This window comes from Dipteris shenzhenensis, chromosome 6 (genome assembly GCF_047967505.1).
Source record: "Dipteris shenzhenensis isolate YYH24624 ecotype China chromosome 6, Dip_SZ_1.0, whole genome shotgun sequence".
Taxonomy (NCBI): Eukaryota; Viridiplantae; Streptophyta; class Polypodiopsida; order Gleicheniales; family Dipteridaceae; genus Dipteris; species Dipteris shenzhenensis.
In genome coordinates this window covers 36,859,905-36,875,446 of record NC_141601.1, presented here as the reverse complement: position 1 = coordinate 36,875,446, position 15,542 = coordinate 36,859,905, and the positions used below count along the sequence as shown (strand labels likewise).

Genomic DNA, 15,542 nt, shown 5'->3' with positions numbered 1-15,542 from the left:
GTTTACTGGCTTTATTCTGACTCTACTTCTCAATGCATTCTTGGGGGTCATCTGTCTCGGTCATGGACATTGGGTCGATCAGTGAGACAGGGCTGCCCTCTTAGTGCTCTCTTCTATGCCATTGCAACACATCCCCTTTTGATGTATCTTGATCATCTTACAAACACAGGACAGATGACTGGTCTTCAAATCCCTGGGGCTGCATCTTTTTTGGCACAAGCATATGCTGATGATTCCTTCTTTATGCCACATAATTCTCCTCGGGAAGTTCACATGCTTATGACTACTCTTTCATTGTATGGTTTGGCGGCAAGATTGCATGTCAATTTTGACAAATCTAAATTACTTCCCCTGACACAATGTGATTGGCATTCTATTCTTTGGCCAAGTCAGTTGGTGCATTCCAAAGATGTAGTCAGGCATTTGGGATATCCCATAGGATGGCATGTCACCAGGAAGCAGTAGCTAAAATGGATCTTCCAAAGGCTTCAACACAAACTGTAATACTGGAAGATGTCTACTTGGCCTCTTCATGTCAAGCTCAAAATAGTACAGTCCATTGTAATGTCCTATGGCCAGTTCTATTTGCCTTTGATACATTGGTCCTCCAGGAATATTTCAACCTTTATGTCTCAAGCTATGGAGATGTTATGGAGGACAAAAACTGCTGTGAAAGCATTGAGACTAATGAAGATGAAAATGGTGTGCTCTCCTAGGATGCATGGTGGACTTAATGTCCTCAATATAAGATATCATGTGCTTGCAAGGAAGGTGACTATGCTGCATACTTTTTTCCGCCAACAGCAGCCATGGACTTGTATGCTAGCATCCATGTGTGTCAACATGAGGACTTGTGCTTATGGTCATTGGACTATTGATCATTGGGAGATTATCATTGACAGATTTGTAGGAAAAATACCTAACTGTCCTTTCTCTATTGCTCTGATACTTGACTGAAAAACAAGTACTTTCTAAGGTCAAATGGACTCTCGATAATTGCTCGGGGACAAACTCAATGAGAAAAGAAAGTATCCACTGGAGTGCCATTTTTGCAATTCCGCTAACTTTACACAAACCTGTTCGGGCCTACAATCTCATGAAATTGAAAATTAGATACATACATGATGTGGTAGATGATCAGGGATATGTCTTATCATTTCCTCAGGCCACTGCTTCCTATGCATTGGGAATGCATCATAGGTCTATATGGAAGAAAAATTTCTGATTTATTACAACCTTTTCTACCTGTTCCTCCTGTGGCTGACACCGACAGGCTTATGAATTGGCAATTGCAACCCTTTGCTACCTGCACTCATCATGTTCCTCTTCCTACCTTAACCTCCATCAAAGCCTATAGGCTTCTTCAGCCTGCTCCATGGATTCAACAATATGCTAATTCTATGTGGCATATAAGGAAGTCCCTCTCATGGTGACGGAAGAATCTCAAGATATTATGAAAGTATAAAATGCCATTGAAACAAAGACTTTTTCTTTGGAGATGTATGACAGGTACATTGTCAGTGGGGGTCACACTTGCTAAACATCGCATTGCACCATCCACATGCTTAAGATGTCAACCTCGTTCAGAGACTGTTATTCATTTGCTTTGGCACTGCCCGTGTACTAAGATCCTCCTCAGGAGAATTTCAGATTATCTTCGGATCCGTTTCCCGAGTCACAGATTTGGGAAACATTTCTGGCTCTTTGACAGATTTATGAAGTCCTTGTCTCAATACTCATTATTTCTCTCTTGGGTGCGATATTGGGCTCTTTGGACAATCTGGAGTGAGCATAATTTGGCATACTTAGGTCGGCAGATTCACAAGTCATGAATCTTTCCGAGCCTCATTGCGGCAATCCTTATATGATGCCTGCCATGAGGGTGATATGGATGCTTCTTGCATACAACTTTTCTTTTTATGCTTCTGAACTTTGGGATGCTCTCCATTTTGGAGACCTCCCATCATGTAAATTTATGATCATATAAATATATGCACTGGATATTACCAAAAAAAAAAGTGTGTGTGTGGAAATAAAGCACATGTCTTGTCCCACCTACAAGTTAGAATGCACTTGGTGGTCTTCCTAGTAAACCCTCATAGGCTCCTTCAAGTCCATCACCATCTTGATCAATTGCAACAACGTAATGTAGAATTCAATTGATCTCTTCTAAAGGAACTTTTTAAGTTACATGAAAGGACCGCTAAATTAACAGGGTGAATGGCAGGAGAGACAGTAGCAGTTTGTAGACCTTTTGTTATCGTCTACATATACAAAAAATCCCCTATATACCAATCATGTCCACCTCATCCATCATAGTATATTCTGTACACATATGAAGTCTTAACATTGGTGGCCATAAATCCCAATGTATCTGTACTTGATTTTCCAATACCTATCCATCTCCAGTGGGTTACATCTCCATTTTTCTCACTTTAGGTGGCATGAGTACATCTTCATCGTTCCTCATGGCCACTATTTCAAGAGCAAAAACACCTGCAAGTGCTTTAAGAAGGCTTTTCTAGCAGAGGCTGAATTCACAATAGACCAATGTGGAGTTATGTTAGTCCCAAGGGTCCCTTCCATGCCGTCAAAAAATGATTACTTGGATTGTTCATCATAAATAAGCCTGCCTACGACGTCGCAAAGATGGTTCTTTGAATAGCAAGCCAGACAACGTCACAGGTGTCTCTCTTATGTCTAGGTTATCCACAGGGATATTCTATCTTATCATGCATCACCTGAGAACAACTTATGTCAAAAATGCTTAAATACAAAGAAGCATCCAGCTTCTGTTTTAGTGATGCATTTTGTTTAAACCAATGCCTGCTACAAACAACTAGATCAAGGAAAACCTCGAAGTATACATGCCCAGAAAACCAACATACTCAGTTGTGGATAACATGATTATCTGAAACTAGTGACATCAATCACGTCTAACTCATCGTTCTCTGTTACAATCCAACCCAATAAGAGCGTCCATTTGCGTTGTGAATAGGTGAAACAGAAGGAGCTGTAACCGCCCATTCATACCAGACCTGCAAGCAAAGACTAGTGAATATACTTTTGAAATGAAAGATCTGTTGTGCTCAGAATAAATTCTATCAATTCAGATTACATTCTGTGTGAATGGGACACCTCCACGTAGCAGTTATATGTTCAGTGGAGAACATATTCCAAAAGTTTACATGTCTGCCATGCCGTTATTTCTCTTTCACTAGATAACCTCTTGAATGGGAGGGGGACAGATGGACATGAACGCCACTATCTTTTGAAGTTATTGGAACTGGAGAACTTTGGGTGCTACAGTATTTTGTGACTGAGCATATTGTAAATTTCTTTCTTTGTATAATCTAAAATTATTCAGACACACTAAAGTTTTCATGATGGGTAGATCTTGCACCTTCGTTGCTCCAACACAGCGCCAAAAGTGAACATCCATGACAGAGCCAGTTGGAATATACATAGGCTTGCGCAGTGGAAAAAAAATTGCAAACCTTCACACATGTAGACAAATTTTAGTACAAATAAAGCAAAGTGGATAAAAGTAAACCCTCAAATCCACACTCCATCCCAAATCCCACCTCCTCACCCCCCTTCTAGACAGGCACACAGACACAGACACAGACAGAAACCAAGACAGAGACATACAGAGACATGGACACGGACACGGACACGGATGGACACAAGACATGCACAAGCACGCACAAATGTTGTATGCATGTGTCATTGGTTGAACATGTAGTTGTGACATTTGAGATTTAAGAAAATACTTATACCAGCTAAACATGTCGGGGGTCGCAGTTGAAGGTTCCGTGCCCAAATGGATGCCTTTGTAAAGCGTTGAATCGAAATACCCTGCAAATCCTGCAAATTGTTGACCGATAAGACTGCAGCCCACAAAGTTTAATTCAAGCTAGAACACAAGACTTTGTTCAACAAAATAAATATGTTCTTCAAAGCTTCTGGCCAAAGTCTCATTGTTACCATGAACTAGGGCTGACCCCGTGTCAGATGGAAACTCAAAAAGAAGCCTTTTGTAGCGCCTGTTATCCTTGTTCGAAGAGAAGTTAGGATGGTTGAAGCTGAACACCTGTTGAATGACAGATTCAGGAGTCGTCAAAATCCTCCCCGCCCTTAGCACATGGAACATCACAGATGATATGTATTTCTTGCAATGAAACACGAAAAGCAGTCTCACAGGCTGAGGAGGCGCCAATCTTGCAACACTGTGGAGCTTGACCACATATGCTGTTTCAAAATGTGCAAGATCATTATAAGACTTGACCTGCAGCATGGATATCATGTAAGAAGGGATGACTGGCAGAAACAAGAGTAACAATTCAAATCCCTTTCAATTATTGCACATTGTCACCTCTGAATGTGGAAATAATATTTGAAACAAACAAGAAATCAGGAAAATAATAAATATCCATCAAAGGTCTCTTAGTGAGCTCACATCATTGTGCAACTTGCAGGCAGTAATCGGGGCAATAAAGCTTGTATAACTGCAAAGAGAAGTCAGCACAAAATTGTCTCACATTCATGAAATCTTGATGCCAACCAACTAGCACAAACCCATTAACACACTTCTTCCCCGCATTCCTTGATGTGCATCATCAAGAACTTGCACAACCTTCACCACTTCTAACATAATCACTCACACATGTCCTCCCTTCCCTCCAGTATAAATCATGCTTTAATATGATTCTAGCAAGCCTCTCCACACCGGCTCAACATTACTTTCATGCAGTCTGCAACCTTTTTAAGACTTTTCGTCGAAATAGGTGATTAGAATATGGTTGCGCAGGAGAGACATGAAGGCAATTACCCAGAAGGGGCAAGGTTTTATTTTATCCCATAAGCCTATGAGAAACAAGAAGGAAATGGCACATAGACGATTAGCCGAATGTATAGGATGGGAAATAAAACTGAAGCTCAGACACCTCATTCATTTGTCTGCCTCTTGTTACTCTCTTGGCGCTTCAATATTGTCTCAGTCTAAATCCAAGTAACACCAACTTAAATAGCCCAAATAGCAAAGGATGTCACAGAAAATCCAGTTCACAAACTTTACAGTCAGGGAGAACATAAAGTAACCTTTCAGATTTACCCTTTGAAATATAAGCAACTTGACCTTCCATTCAAACTACCACTTAGCATCGTAAGGCTTGACCATGATTCATAGGATCATTTTTCTAAGCAGTATTGCCAAGCTTACCACATGCTCTTCACCTCACACTGTACCTTATATAGGCCAACAACCAAAAGGGACATTGCAGAAAATTCAATATGGCAAAACACGTTTTTTGGTCACCATGGTGCTGGCTTGGCCTTGGTTCTTCGACTTGGGGTAGCCTTGCTTCTTTGACCTAGCCTCGAGGGTGACCAACGACCAGAGGTTGCGGACTTTGATAGCGACTCTGCTGAAAGGGGGAACAAAGAGCCAGGCAAATCAGCATACGTCGTCCTGTGCATTTCAGCAAGGCCAGGCAGTCAACTATAGTTGCCTGGCCTTGCTTCTTCATTCCCCTGTCAGCAGAAAAGCTATAAAACTCTGCAACTATCATGACAAGAGAAATCACTAATCCGTGATTAGTAGAAAGGCCGCGCATGTCGAGAGGCGGGCGGAAGAAGGGTGCAGGACACACCCGCACAGAGGTCTGCAGATTCGTACACGACACAATGCTGGACGAAGATGTAAATGGAGTCTTGCAGATCTGCGCGCGAACCAGCCCTTGGGCCGACCCCTATGCTAAGTTCGTGGTCTGCTGCATCTCCCGAGACGAAAGCAAGGTTGCAGTAAAACTTTGCATGTTTCTTGCAGATCTTGAAATTTGGAGCCACGAATCCTGAAATTTGAAACCCTGAGGTAAGGGGCTTCTCTGGTTTTTTTTTTGTCTTTGGACGGGGAACGAGGTGTCCTAACGGGAGGACTCCCCCCTATGCGAATAGACCCTTAAAACCCTTAAACCATGAGGAAAAGAGACCCCCCCCCGGTTCTCCCCAACGAAAAGTCGGATCGGAAAAAGATTTTAAGGGCGTGATCCACCAACCAAGTACCCCCTATAACGGTATCTAGAGCTCCATTCCACTCAAAACAAGTAGCCCAAACGGAGTGCACCAGTTTACAGCATAAAAACAAGGAAGAAAGGCTAAAGAGAAGGAAGAAGAGGTCATTTGACGTGGTTTTTCGGCTCAAGTGAAGTAGGAGTCGGATAAGTACCACCAACTCTACAATACTTGACTTTTCCTGTAAAATAAACCCCTTTTCTGAAATTACAGCAAGTCATTTTCTCTCTTGTATTACTAAAAGGAAAGACAAGTTGCAAGGCCTCAACAAGGTGTCAGCTTTTCCACAGGTTGCAGCAACTTTTCTAGAGATTGTGGGGTTTTTGCAGTTGGTACAATTACGAGTCATGACTATGAGGCGCAGCATCTGGAAGCATTATCGGCAGACTTTCGGCTGTTTGTGAAGCCTATTCTGCATTTGGAGCTGTACAGGTCCACAGTGGCTTGTTGCAGGCTCTTTGTGGACTAGGTTGCACTTTTGTTCAGGCCTTGCAGCGGGCCAAAACCTAAAAACAGGTCAAAAACATCCTGCACACTGTGAAAACACCTCCAGAAACAATAGATAGAGAGCAGATGTTGCACATCTTTCAACGCCAGAACATTTGCAAAAAGCCTCACAAACTGCACCTCACAAACTGCAGAAAAACTGCAGCAGCAGCAGCAACACCTGAAGAGCTCAAAATCTGCAAAAGGTCTACAGAAACCCTCCAAAATCTTCAGAAATAGAGGTGGCCTGCTCAAAAAAAGGTTGCAACAAGTCTAGAATAGAAAACCTACCTCAAAAACCAGTGACCAGCTTTAAAAACACCCCAAAAAGAGGTGAATTAATCTAGAACTAAGGGGGCCTGCTCTAGAGTAGCTCCAAGAGCTGCCCAAATGCAAAAAATGCAGTGGTTGATCCCAGACAGAAGTTGTCTTGGATGCTTGGGCAAGCACGGGAATGAGCAGGGAGCAAGAGAAACCTGGCCTGACACCCAAATGTGTGAAGTGGAAATGGAGGGAAGGCCACAAATAGCTCAAAGTATAGCCTAGGAAGCGTTGGCTAATTAATTGTGCTTAGACCCTCTTTTTATAAGCGTGCATTTGAGTCATGGAGATAGGTTGTAATGGTCTGGTTAGAATAACTAAACTAGGTTCTACGCTTGATCCTAGGATTGGATTAGTGTAATTAAACCACTATTACATTCTATAGACCATTTTCCTGCTTCTAGAGCTCTTGCAATTCGAGATAAAACACGGAACTAAAAAGATGCCCTTTCTTGCAGCTATTGCAGTTTAGCGCCCTATATTACCTCGGAACAGAAACCTGGGCACCATCTGGCTAAACCTTGCACTTGTTCAGCTTCAGCTCAAACCCACAACCCAGAATCCTCAACGTTTTGCAGTTCCTAGACATTTGTTGGCTCTCCGGCTTGATGTATGTTCCATAATTTCAGTTCTTAATCCATCATGTGGGGCCTTGGTTTGACTAGTTTGCTTTTGTCTTTCTTAACATATAGTATACTTCACACTCTTCGAAGCCTGACTCAAGAAGAGTACAAACCATAATTCATAACACGGCTAGTATGTTGACTAGGAAACCACACATAAAAGAACACATTCATCAAAAATAAAATTGGATGCAAATTTAATCAAAATGAAGCTAAGCAGGTGTGGCCCCATTGGGCGACAGGACTATGCAGCCTTCTAAAGAGTAAGTTTTGCACTTCAATGTTGTTATGCAGGGCTCTGATGCAATAAGTAAAGGACTAGATAAAATGCCTTTATCCGGTAACATCATTGGTTCGGAGCCTAACTAATGAGACAAAAATCAGCACCTGCATGACATACCAAGAAAGGGTTTAATATCAAATGGCCTATTTAAGACTTAGGAGGAGACGTGCCTCGCAAAATTGCCATTTACCAAAAATGAAAACATGTCCAATGACAGCTGTATCTAGGAAATTGCAGAGATGGTCCCTTTTAAACTTAGTTTTAAGTACCAGCGCTCTACTCTTATTGAAAAAACATTGGACACTTCATCAGAAGTGACTATCCAAACCTAATGAGCACACCCAAACATATAGACCTTAGCCTATTTTAAGATCAAGTACCTCACCTACGTATCATGGCAACCTGGAGCCCCTGAACAAAACATGGACACTATGGTGATCCCCTATTTGCATCCAATTAATGAGACCAGATACTATGACAGAAACTAAAAACAAGTTATTGTTTCATGATAACCTAATAAGGTCAATCTCTATATGTCCATTGTTGTATTTTTAAAAAGGACACCAAAAGCTAGTCCACTTACGAGCAGGGTATAGAAATTCCATCATCCTTTAAAAAGCTTTGGGCACCGTCCAAACATTCAGGAGAAAGCTCATTGTCTCCAAAGGATCCAAGCAGCTCACTTACCTGGTATTCACAAAATGTAATAATTGCTCGTCCAGTTAGGAAGCATGCATCCTGACCAAAATAACAAATTTCTCCGTAGCTTTGATGGTGTGCTAGGGAAAGAGACATAGGGGAATACCAAAATATCTGCTTTCTCAGGGGCTGCCCATTGACGCATATCACAAGAGACTATTTTTACAACATCCTCCCAGCCTTCAAGCTTTATCAAATGCTGTCTTCAACAGTAGCAAGGAGTTTGAATAAGAACAAAGAACAATCCCCTATTGCTTAAAGGAAAGGGAAAATTAAAATGGTTACTACTGAGGTCACCAGCAATTGCAATAGCTTTTCTTGCACCCTTCAAGTCAATGGAAACAAAACTTCTCTGTTTTAGGCATTCTATTTTCCAAAAGCTGATTTAGAAATATATGAAGGCACCCTTGCAGAAATTACAACATTGGAGTCAGTAATGTTCTGAGTTTATGTTGATGGAACCCAAAACGGGAGCAAAGATCTTACATGAAGTGTAATCACTGCATTAGGGTTCTTTTCTACAGCATAGATGCGTAGCTTCCTTCCAGTCTCTTTTGCTGCCTGCAACAAAGAGCAAACAAAGGGCCACTCATATTATTTTGAGCCCAAATAAAATATCTGCCGCTAATAAGAGAAATGTGATAAAGCCACACATTAAGTATTTTAAGAAGTAACGTGCCCCACATACATATCACATGATCGGAAAGTCACTCCTACTTTCCCCTTACAGGAAATAAATTGAAAACGTGCATTAGAATGACAATGTTACGTAACACTACGAAAGTGAAGACAATCACACCAGATATATATATATATATTTCATACAGCTTGAATATATCCAATCTATGAAGTAAACTTTTTATAAACCAAGCAAAAGAACAAAAGGAAAGAAGGGAGTTTGTAAACAACTTTGAACAAAATTATAAGTAAATGAGAAATAAAAAACAAAAAAACTAAGCAAGCTAAGCTACTTTCTATGTTCTCATCAGTAGTACCCAAGCATAAGCTGCCATCGTGAGCAGTTAACAAAGTAAAGAAACGTGGATCTAAAGTGTACATGTATTTGATAATAAAAGTTCAAAGGATGCTGCAAATAGAATCCTATTATTTAACGAGTAATCTGTTGGCTTTCTTCATTGTCGCTCATTTACTGCCAATAGAAGATCATAGGGTGAGACCCATTGAAATGAGGGTACAAAGTGACAAATGGGACTCGCTTATTTTAATTAAGGCCAACCTTCTTTCCTTTTTTCTTTGCACGACACGCAGGCGGGGAAGGAATGGTTTGCGAGGAAAGGGGTGGCAATAGCAAATTGATGCCATGTTCTAGACAATGGCATATTTACACAAGGTATGGGCCTTACCTAGCTAGAGACGACCGAGATTGGCATTAGAGTCATCCAGACGATTGGCCGAGAGGGGGGTCCGCATAGCCTGGTATGTACGCATATCCAAACGGTTTCACATCCAAAGTATTCAAATGGATCGCCTCACCCCCTTTCAATATAGCCTGGATGCTCCAACCCTCCGGATCCCGCAAGATGAGATCAACCATATCATACAGTTGGCTCTACATATCACGGACTTGGGGGAGGGACCAGAAGCTCCCCACCAAGGTCCAGTTCTACTGCGACCACTTTTTGAGAGTATCAAAGGATGGACTGATCAGCAGGTCCTAGTATCTCGAGGACAAACGGATCATACATGCATTAAGGATTGCTATAGGACAGATGTGTGTCTCATCTCATCAGCTGTGGATTGAGGCAAGGAGGGCTGCAGGCACACCTCGAGAGCGGCGGATTTAAAGACTATGCACATTAGCAACGGTAGAGACAGAGGAGCACTTCATGTGCATTTGTCCTGCCTATTACGAGATCCGAGGATGATACCACTGCTTCTTTCTGGAGGGGCACGGTTTCGAACCACTCTCCCGCCTAATCCATTTCCATGACCAAGTCTGTTTTGGCCTCTTTTTGATGGAGATGCAGATCAGACAACAGGAGGGAACAACACCACAGGAGACTGATCGAGCAAAGACACACGTCATCGACTTCTATGCCTTCAAGTCAGCCCCTAAACACACTAGGATAGAGAAGGAGGAGATGGCCGACTTGAAGGGAACATGGATCAGCAGGAAGAGACGGTGCAGAGCAGTGAAGTTTGCGACACAAAGAATGCCTATAGTCGAGTACTAGGCTCTTGGGGTGTGGCTGTCCTCTTCAAATCAGCTCTCAGGCCACTCCTTTCAGCAGTTAGGAAAGAGGAACATGCACGGCACATGTGGATTAGAATTCAGATACCAGAGGCACGACCGATCTTCATTGCGGTGTGCTACTTTCCTCCGCTAGAGACAAGGTGTCACTCTTGACATAGCCCATCAAATCCAGAGATCGAGGACACCATGTCCTCTGCCACAGCGCGAGACAGCTCAACAGATGCAGATTCTAGATATCCTCGCAGCTCACCAGAGAGCAACCATGGTGCCGGGCTTCGAATTCTGAGCCTCAGCTTTCAGTCTGTACTTGAGATTTGAGTTTTGTTTGAGCTATTAAGCTCGTTAGCTTTACCTTATCATAGCACTCAGGAAGGTCCCTAGCGTGCCCTTTGCTTCAGCCCCTCCAAGCTTGTACAAGCTATTTTCGATTGGTGTACTTTGTCCCATAGGCTCGACAGGCCTCCCGAGGACGTTAATCTCTCTCTCTCTCTCTATCTATCTATCTATCTATCTATATTAAATTTGTTCGTTTGTTTGTCTTTTATAAACATGCAGATGCACAGGCCCATACAAGCATACATTTTGAGAATTCATTTGTGCGTGAATGCACATACTTGCACATGCACACGCTGCATGTGTGTTTCCATCATCTTTATAGTCTCATCCTGGCTACCCATGTTTGTTCATCTTTAATATTACTATCACCCACACATGATCTTTGAGGCCAAAACTTGTTTTATATGACTTGATAAAAATATTGAAGCAGTCATTTCAAACGCCAAGCAATTGTGTTTTGTATTTCAATTACAGCTCTTCTATCTCAACACAGTATGAATCCCTTGGTATGGTCATCGAAAAACCAACCTGAAGAGATGCACGAACCAAAGGACCCCGACCTGCTCCCACAACCATCAGAACCTAAACACATTACAAATGGAGTTTCAGGAGTCGAAACTAGCAGGATAATGATTGTCAAATAGTCACTACATATGATCCAAACCTAACTCAAGCTTAATTCTATATGTCAAATGCACACAAATGGAATGTAGTAGAGGCAAAAGGACAGCAAAAAAAAATGAAGCACGCCTTACAGTGTAATGAACAAAGAAAAGCTGGGAGACGATACAATCGGGTTAGCTAAACATATGGCGACCATGAAAGAATCAGCTAACACACCTACGGAGCACAGTTATTCCAGGAATTAAAAGTGTTCCTCTTTTGAAAACTTTGAGAGCCTCTTTACACACACACTAGATCCCTGTTACACAGTTAAAGTTCTAGAAGATTACAACAGTATACTTATTTATTTATTTATACTTATATGTTGCCTTACAGACTACATCAATGCATGTACCCCAATGCTCATTATCTTACAAGACTCTAGATCTTATAGCATTTGAAAGGTTAAACTAAATCCAATTACTAGCACAATAGTGACATTTTCTTTTCTGAAAAACAATACTTGACATTAAGAGATCAATTGCCCAGACAATGATTAGTGCCATTCAAGAATATATAGATCATTAAATACCACAAAAAGTGCTAAGATACCTCATCCAAACACAAGCTTCTCAACACTATGTATCAGAGCTCCTACAGAAAAAACAGTGGCTGCCCACATTCAACATGAGACAACTTCCCATGCAACTTTCTATTCAAGGGAAGCACAGAAGAATGAGACTACCCATGAGTTCTATTTTTAATGTTGTGAAAACAAAACAAGTTCTACCGCAGTGAATAACCAAATCACATCATAAAAGATCCCAAAAGTATAAAACACTACAGTTAAGGCTAAAGCACTTTCAGCTACTAATGATTTTAGAAAGAAAGAAAGAAAGAGGAAGGAAATAGCATGATTACATACTGTCGAGTTACTTACAATTGTAGTGAGAGAAGCTTCCTTTTCTGATACTCGATCAAGCAAAGCAGCATGCACAGCCTTCTGATACTGCTCAAAACACCACATGCCTTAAGACATTAACATTCACAGTAAAGCAGGAGACAATAATAAATCTTCTCCAAATCGCACTAGTCTTGTGCTATTTCTGCACACCCCATTGCATTTGTTATTTCAAGTATCAGCACTGCTGAATCTTCTGAATGCAAATTTTGATTGCATGAATATGTCTAACTCGACAGCACAAGAGATACAATTAAAACCTAGATCTGAACCTTTTAAACAAAAGAATCCAAACATCAAGATTCAGCAATTGCTTCAAAAACAAAATAGACATGGTGACACGTACACACCTGAATATATTTTGTGGCGTCCTTTTCAAAAGTTTCATATGTTTGTGCCTCCAAATTATCCATCAGAGGCTATGCAAAGCAAAGAAGAGTCACAGAATATTAATCTATGTGTCTAAGTAATGGTTATTCTTGAACTGCCAGCAACTCTTACAGAGAAAGCTAAAACATGTTTACGTCCACAACCCTGGCATGTGAATTCTTACACACAAACTGTTCAAATGTACAGAGTAAAGATCCTTTAACTAGTCTGACATGCACTATTAGAATCAAACGAAACACCCAGCATCACCAATGCACTCAAGGACACACACTTTATTTTGCCCTGAAATTTTTCAACAGAAGATACCAAATGCAGCACCTGGGCACAAGTGTTAAAGACCACCATCGGCTCAATTCCACATATCGATTGCACATGCATGCACGCATGTGTGTGTGAGGGAGAGCACATGCAGGAAAAGGGGGTGCTGGGCATGGGGGGGAATAATGTTGGTACATGTTACAGAAGTATCTTCTAACTTCTTATCTCCAGGTTCTGAGTGTGAAGCACTTTCAAGTATATATGTGTAGGTTATATAACATAATGTACGCATCAAAAATCATATATAACCAATTAAAGTATATATTTGTAGGTTATATAACATAATGTGTGCATCAAATATTATATATAACCTATTACCCCCTTAATGAAAGTAACATTTCAAAATACCCCACCAGATTAAGAGAGTCTCCATGTGCAAGGGATAATCTATTTGTATGCTCAAAGTTTATCAGGAGACATAAGGAATTCCACTTGGTACTTCTTACTAATATTCTCAATTACTATCACAAGGAACATTTCAAGATGTTCCTTGTGATCCTGAAAACACCCCATAAACAGCGACACCAACAAATGGTTTCTCGGTCTGATAATGAGGGGCATTGAGACTGTACTTCCATACCCGTATGTGTGTGCCGTATGGAAACATGTGGAAATTACTATGATCTCGTCTGATTAGGAGACTTCAAGAAATGCAAATCCCATGAGTCATGATGTGGGGGATGATGAGTCTATATGAGTCCATAAGAGGTAGAGTATGAACCATGGATGGCCTATCTAATTGGATAGAGAGCACAAGAGGGATGCCCCCTCTCTACATTCATGAGATCACAACCTTCATTGATTGCCTTAGCGGTGAGGGGTCATTGCTTGCCAACCCAATGATACAGATACTACTATATACAGATGATATTCTCCTCATATCACTCCTCGGCAACAAGTTTAAAAAGACATCTCAAGGCCCTAAATGTGTTTTGCAAGGAGAGATTTGATGGTCAATCTTGGTAAGACCAAGGTTATGATTTTCAACACCTCATGGGAGGTGTTGCACCGACATAATTTCACTTACCAACGGAAGCCAATGGAGATCGCGTTCAGGATGATTCATGCAACCAAGGCTTGGCTTACAAGAGGTGGGGGAGTTGTAGCTCAACTAAAGCGGCATTTCTGTTAGGTACAATTTGATGATCTCTCAATGAAGGAATGGTTGTTTGATACCCTGGTACGACCCACGTACATGCTCGCAGCACTCTCTTGGATAACTAATCTCTTGGCAACTGAGTGGAGGAGATTTGAGAGCTTATAGATGATTCTCCGGTCCCATATGATTCGTAGCAACATAGTTGCCAGCCGAAACGGAAATAGAAGAAACGGAATTTCCAACCCCCGCCAAAACGGAAACGGAAGAAACGGCAAAATGATACAATTTATGTATAAAAATTTATTTTTTATACATAATATAATTATCAATAGAGTGCAAATCATACATAATACAATTATCTATACTTGAAGCTTCAAGCATCAATGCATCATTCATGCCTCTATGATTCTAAATTCTTGAATGATGCTTCAATAATCTGAAATCAACATGTATCATGACTAACAAGTTTGGCATTACAAGAATCTGAAATTTAGAAGTTTGAAGTACTTTAAGCTTAGCACACAAGTTGAAACTTGAAACTTGAAACTTGAAAGCATCCAATGTCCAGACTCCATAGATGATCATGATTCATGATCCACAAATTTCATGATCATGACTCATGAGTCATGCAAGACTCAAAATAAAAGCACCCATGGATGATATAAAAAAAAGCAGCTGCCACCTGGCACCAAGGGCCCAAAGTATACTCAGTAGTAAGTACTGTATCTACTATCATAAAAAAAGAAATAACATAGTCTAGGAATCAAGATGCATCATGCTGCAGCTTGGAGGATCAGAGGTAGAAGTGAAGAAGGATGGAGAGGTTACAGGTAACATTAAAGAGAGGATGGAGAGAAGAAGGATGGAGGGATGGAGAGCAAGCTGCCAAGCTGCAGCTTGCAGGATGGAGAAGATGGAGAGAAGGATGAAGAGGATGGAGAGAGAAGGATGGAGGTCCGAGGAAAACGGGATGGAGAGTCCAAGAGCAAAGGATGGAGGAATGGAGAGAGCTTAGAGAAGGTGGAGAGAGCAGCAAGGATGCACAGAAGGAAAAAGGAGCCAGGCGGCGAAATCGCGATTTTGGGGGTCTAGGTCAAAAACAGGTTTTACAAAACGGCATTTCAAAAACGCCGTTT

At 41.2% G+C, this 15,542-nt stretch overlaps 1 protein-coding gene across 3 annotated transcripts in view; it reads right to left on the bottom strand.

Annotated features, from left to right (window-relative positions):
• Positions 1–2,064: 2,064 nt before the first annotated feature.
• SKB1 (SHK1 binding protein 1) overlaps positions 2,065–15,542 on the bottom strand; it is a 114,971-nt gene continuing 101,493 nt past the window's right edge. For 2 of the 3 annotated variants that reach the window (XM_087375573.1, XM_087375575.1), the window contains exons 12-23: positions 12,950–13,018; positions 12,579–12,647; positions 11,564–11,617; positions 8,971–9,045; positions 8,591–8,683; positions 8,369–8,472; positions 4,460–4,508; positions 4,202–4,288; positions 3,988–4,093; positions 3,780–3,867; positions 3,404–3,497; positions 2,066–3,038 (exon numbers count right to left, since the gene is read on the bottom strand). In XM_087375573.1, coding sequence (XP_087231699.1) covers positions 2,955–3,038; positions 3,404–3,497; positions 3,780–3,867; positions 3,988–4,093; positions 4,202–4,288; positions 4,460–4,508; positions 8,369–8,472; positions 8,591–8,683; positions 8,971–9,045; positions 11,564–11,617; positions 12,579–12,647; positions 12,950–13,018 — 972 coding nt within the window. In that variant the 3' untranslated portion in view covers positions 2,066–2,954. Of the gene's footprint in view, positions 3,039–3,403; positions 3,498–3,779; positions 3,868–3,987; positions 4,094–4,201; positions 4,289–4,459; positions 4,509–8,368; positions 8,473–8,590; positions 8,684–8,970; positions 9,046–11,563; positions 11,618–12,578; positions 12,648–12,949; positions 13,019–15,542 lie in introns of all 3 variants that reach the window. The other variant, XM_087375574.1, reaches the window with a different exon arrangement.